The sequence below is a fragment of the Anomalospiza imberbis genome, unplaced genomic scaffold, assembly GCF_031753505.1.
Source record: "Anomalospiza imberbis isolate Cuckoo-Finch-1a 21T00152 unplaced genomic scaffold, ASM3175350v1 scaffold_92, whole genome shotgun sequence".
NCBI classification, from domain to species: Eukaryota; Metazoa; Chordata; class Aves; order Passeriformes; family Viduidae; genus Anomalospiza; species Anomalospiza imberbis.
This window is the reverse complement of record NW_027100540.1, coordinates 110,912-116,535: the sequence shown is the minus strand read 5'-3', so window position 1 is coordinate 116,535 and position 5,624 is coordinate 110,912. Positions and strand designations below refer to the sequence as shown.

At 43.8% G+C, this 5,624-nt stretch overlaps 1 protein-coding gene across 1 annotated transcript; it reads right to left on the bottom strand.

The window, feature by feature from the left end:
• Window positions 1-772: 772 nt before the first annotated feature.
• Window positions 773-5,064, bottom strand: LOC137467966 (uncharacterized; the record flags this gene model as incomplete). Its single annotated transcript, XM_068179363.1, has 3 exons — window positions 773-853; window positions 4,232-4,332; window positions 4,399-5,064. Coding segments are annotated over 3 exons (848 nt in total), but the record flags the coding sequence as incomplete, so codon positions are not given.
• Window positions 5,065-5,624: the final 560 nt, after the last annotated feature.

Below are 5,624 nucleotides of genomic sequence, written 5' to 3'. Positions count from 1 at the left end.
GTTTTGCCAGGTACATGTCACATAAGTGGTTTTAGCTAAAGTAAAGCTATACCAGCAATCAACAGATTCATTTTTACAGTCTTTTGTAATTGCAATATTGTTAGTTCGGCGAACTGCGGTATAATTACCAATATATTCTTGACGGCAGCATAGGGTAAGGGGAAATATTTTGGCACACTCCCATTTCTTGGTAGGGCATATTTTTGCTGAAGGGATTTTCAAATAATTTTTTCCTCCTGGCTCCATAAAATTTCCAGCAATTGTGATAGAGGAAGCTTTCTCATGTAGAGATCCTTCCACTTTTCTGCATGCTACCACAATAGTCTCACCAATCGTTCCAGTTAGGGTTCTGGTCCATTCCTTCTGATCCCATCCCCACTCATTTGGACGATATACCTTAGAGTTATGTAGCACAATAGTTGCCAGACTCGGGTGACGACCTTTAGGATATGATCCTAGGGCATTAGTGTGCTCGATGGTAGCTTCAGACCACGGCCATTCAGCAGGGTTCTGGCCAAAGAGTTGTGGTAAGATGCAGAAAAGTATCATCAATTTTATCATGGCTCAGATGATGTTGTCCCTCGAGGTTCTTCTGCAAAGGTAAACACAACAGAGAAAGTTCTGCCACTATATGGCAGAAAAGGTTAGAATGATGGAATTATCCAGCGTGTATTTATCCTGTGTTCCTTTCCCAGAGCATCGGAAGCTACCCATGCATATTTATTCAGAGGGGTTTTCAACACAAGTGGTACCTCCCCTACTGTAGGGAGGTCTACCAAAACAGGTTGTCCAGGATAGTGAGCAGGGTTTGTGGAATCGTCAGGTCCTTCCAGCGCAGGAATGATGCTTGGAGCTGTTGGACAAAAAGCAGTGATCTTGGGACACCCATTTACTCCCCATCTGTCATTTACACCTTTGACAGCTTCCCATAATCGGAGGTCCCAATTTCCTTCCTGTGGTTTTAAGAGTCGCTTTAAAAGACCATTAGTCCTTTCTACAATCCCGTTAGCTTGAGGATAGTAAGGGGTGTGAAAAATCCATTTGATTCCTTCACCTTTTGCCCAGTCCTGTACAACTCTGGCAGTGAAATGAGACCCGTTATCAGATTGAATTTCCTGTGGCTTTGGGAAAGTTCCAAACCACCCCTGTAAAGCTTTGACAGTATTGTCCCCAGTAGCTCTTTTAAAAGCATCAGCTTGGACTAGCCCAGACACAATCTCTACTCCTACTAACACAAAATGTTTTCCTCCTGATTTCTTAAAGGGACCAATATAATCTACCTGCCATGCGTCCCACAGGCCTTTGCCTTTCCTTAAATGCAAAGGGTCATCTTCTAAAGGGTGTCTTTCCAGTCGCTTGCGACACTGCTCACAGGCTGATATGCATGTTTTACACATTTCTCTAGTAACGGGCCAACCCCGGGCATGAGCTTCCTGGTATAAATCTTTTGCACCTGTGTGCTGCCTTTTTACATGCAGCCATTCTAACAATTGATTCCATTCTTCTGTAATTTGCTCCTTTTTCAGAGGACTAAGCCTTGCTAGCTCATCAGCTTTATTATTCCATACTCCTGCTGGATTCCCATCTGTTTGATGAGAGGCCACCCAGCCTACTGCAAAGTTCCCCTGACTTGCAATATTTAATATTTCTTGCCACTTTTCCTTTTGCCATACCGGGATTCTGTTGACTTCCCAATCGTTTTGCTGCCAAAAAGGAAGCCATTCAGTACAACCTTTGTATACAGCATAAGAGTCAGTGTAGATACAGATCAAAGAGGAATTTTGTGCTTCTCGTTGGAAAACACTCCAGACAGCTACCAGCTCCCCAACCTGTGCACTACCTTCACCTTCTGTAATTATTTGCTCACCAGAGGAAATGTGAAGGGCTGCTGCTTTATATTTCCATATTTTACCTTCCCTTTTAGCAGAAGCATCAGTAAACCAGGAATTTGCTGATTGTTCAGGAGAGAAAGGAGGGGCCACTTTGATTACAGAGACTGGTTTATCTTGGCCTCTATCCAACTCCTCAGTTTCTTGGATTGCTAAACTTTTTACAGCTCCTTCTGTAATTGTAAAAATATTACAGTAATGTTCGATTTGAGCATACCATTTCCTAACTGAGGCCCTCTGAGCCACCCCGTCAGGAGGGGGGGTTCCACTAGTGACTGTCTTAATAACCTTGAAGGGGCCCCTTAGCACAATGGGTTGTTGACGTGCTATTTTTTCCACTTCAATGAGAGCCAAACTAACCACAAACAGCCCCTTTTCCCAGGTAGTGTATCTTTTCTCAGCATCTCTGAAACCACGAGAGTAAAAGCCTACAGGCCTTGTTGGACCCTCAGGTCCCCTCTGCCATATGTGTACTGACAGCCCTGAGGCAGCAAATCCCCATTCTACCTGAAAGGGATCTGTAGGATGGATGGGACCCAATGCTTGATGAGCTGTTGCCTCAAAAATTAGCAATTGCAATGCTTCTTCCTGAGAAGGAGTCCAATCCCATTTTACCCCTTTCCTCAGCAAGTCATAAAGGGGCCTAGCAATTATCGAGAAATCTGGGATGTGTTTTCTCCAGAACACTAATAGTCCCAGAGCCTGTTGGAGATCCTTTCTAGTGTGAGGCATTTTAATCTGATCTAAAGAAGTCAAGGTGTCTGGTGGAATACATGTCATGCCCCCTTTCCACCAAATTCCCAAGAACTTTACTTCTTGGGAGGGCCTTTGAATTTTTTCCGGGGGAATCTGTAAATCGAGACTCTCTAAATGAGAGATTATTCTCTGTTGAGTCTCTCCTACTGCTTCAATTTCATCCCCTCCCACTAAAATGTCATCAATGTATTGGTAAACAGCCACATCATCAGGTTTGGGTATCTTTTCTATTTCTTTAGCTAGTGCATGATGGGCTAGAGTGGGGGAATGCTTGTATCCTTGGGGAAGCCTAGTGAAAGTGTATTGCTGTCCTTCCCACGTAAAAGCGAAACGGTCCCTATCTTCTGGCTGTATAGGTATCATAAAAAACATGTCTTTGACATCTATAGTTGCCATAATAGGATGAGCTTTTTCTTGAATAGATATTATCAACTCGGCTAAATTTGGGACCGCTGCTGTGAGAGGGTCTGTGTTGGCATTAAGCCTGCGGAAATCAACTGTTAGCCTCCATTTCCCATTGGATTTACGCACTGGCCAGACAGGCGAGTTGAAAGCAGAATGTGTGTTAATTATTACTCCCTGGTTTCGCAAATCCTGTATAACAGGTTTGATACCTTCTCTGGCTCCAGAAGGTAGAGGATATTGTTTTACATTTGTTATTTTACTATACGGTAGAGAAGGTGCGGTTTGGAGCAACCTAATATTTAAAGGTGTAGCGCCAAAACACCACAAAGATCCTTCTGAGTCCTCCCATTGTCTCCCAGCAAGAACATCCATCCCTAGTAAATTGTTTGGAATGTTCCCAATTACCATTTTGACAACTAATTGATTCTCATCTCCAGGAAGTGTGAGTTTGACCAAGGCTACATTCATAGATTCTGACTTCCCTAGGGCATTTAGAACACAGTATTGTCTCTTAGTTGGAACAACTCCACTCCTCTGAGCATCTTTTCCTGTTAATGCGGAAATTTGTGCCCCAGTATCAATCAAAAATGTTACAAGAGCACGTTTGGGACCCGTAACAGCTGTAATTAAAATATCTCCTAGTTTATTTTTAGTGAGCATTCTCAAGTATACCCATGCTCCGTCCTTTCGCTCACTTGTAAAGGACGGAGAAGTTAGTTTCCCTGAAACTGTGTCAGCTCATTTCCCGAATTCTGAGGAGGGGTTTGAGAGAGAAATGGCCCGCTGACTGGGGTTTGAGGGAGGAGTTGAGAAAAGGTTACTGTTTCTGTGTTTCGGAGGAGATGCTGAGGGAGGGCTGATCCCTTGCCCGTGTTCTGAGGAGGGAGGGGAAGGAGAGGCGAAGGAAGAGTTGGTTCCTTGTCCATGTTTCGGGGAGGTTTGGGTGCCGTGGGTTGGATTGGCGGATTTGATTTTCGATGGCGCCAATTAGTTATTAATTTCTGTAATTTATCAAGGGGCAAACCATCCATTATATCTCTGGGGACTCCCTTTTGGACTCCCAACGACCACCAATGCTGGCGGTTAGGGCTTTGTTTCCCCTTTCCTAAATTTTTATCATAAGGAATCCCAATGGACCGAACTCCTTTTGTTTTCTCTGGTTTTTCTTCCAGGGTTTTTACTGGTCCATATTTTCTACAATAATTAATCAAATCTTCTGCAACTTCACCCCATGTCCAGACTTTACGACTACTGGCAGGCGAGCTGCATTTTGAAGCTGCGGCTTGTAAGGATGAAGGGGATGGGGTGAAGTTGGGATCAGTGGATCCAGTGCAATCAGTGGGATTACCCAGGAATCTGTCCAGTCTTTCCACAGGGCTTAGTGTCATGATAGTTTTTTGTAAAGTAATGGCAGTAGGTTTAAGTGTTTCTGGAAGCCCACGAATTAAAGGGGTCATTATTTCAGGCTTCACAGGTAATTGCATTGGGGATTCAAAACCAGGAATTAACTTCTTCTCATGAATCATTTGCAGGCAAGCGGCTTTATGCACACTTTCTAAGAGTTGGTCAGGGGTGCTAATTATAGCTATGGGATCTCCCCTTTCTAAGGGGCTCGTTCCCCCAGCCCAAAAAGCCGCACGCTGTGTCAGGGACCATGTGTCACGTTTATCTCCCGTTGTTAGGAAGACACCGTGTCCCCAATACCCACTGGCTTCTTGTTCAGTTAATTTAATTTGATCACCACCAGTGAGGGACACCCGGAAAACATATTCTGTTTCTGATTCGTGTGGGAGGCGTCCGTATTCCTTTTTAAGCTTAGCTAACTCAGTGGCAGTGTATGGTATGTGTCTGGTTGTGATGTGAGGTTCGAGGTCATCATCACTGAGATAGTTATACTCCGTTTTAATTAGGGGTCTCAAGTGATGGCAGCAATGTTCCCCACAATTATTTGCTGCTTCAAGTTCCTTTTGGGGGTAAATCTGTCTAATGTGAGGAGTTTCCTTCTCCTCTGTTTCTGTAGGGGAATCAGCATTGTGTGATTTGTGTGATTTAACATGTTCTTCTGTTAAGGCAGCTTGCAATGCATAAGTCGCATTTCTTGCTTCATGTAACTGTTTTTGTAAAATTTCTACTAAGTTTTGAAGGGAGTCTATTATTATTTCTTGCTCACTTCTTCGTTGTGAGCGAGTTTCTACGGCTGCCGTAAGACAAGCTCCCAAAACTGAGCATAAGATGGTTTTATTCTTGCCCAGTTTGAACTTTGTATCATGTTGTAAAGAACACACTCTATCAACCACATTATCCAAATTAAACCAATTATTTTGTGCCCATTCCTCTCCTCCTGGAGAAGGTTTGGCATTGTGTTTAGCTAGTAGAGCATAAAGCCCAACTTTAGCTTTATCATTAAGGTTATCGCTCATTTTGTGAAGGGACCAAAACCACAACAGGGAGGTACAACTTAAGTTCCACAAACCACACAGCCCTCGCTGTGTCGCCCTTCGCTTCCCTGGGTGGGTGAAAGGACAATAATCTGCCTGGGAGGCTCTGCTTAGTTTCTTCAAGTTGTCCCTTCCT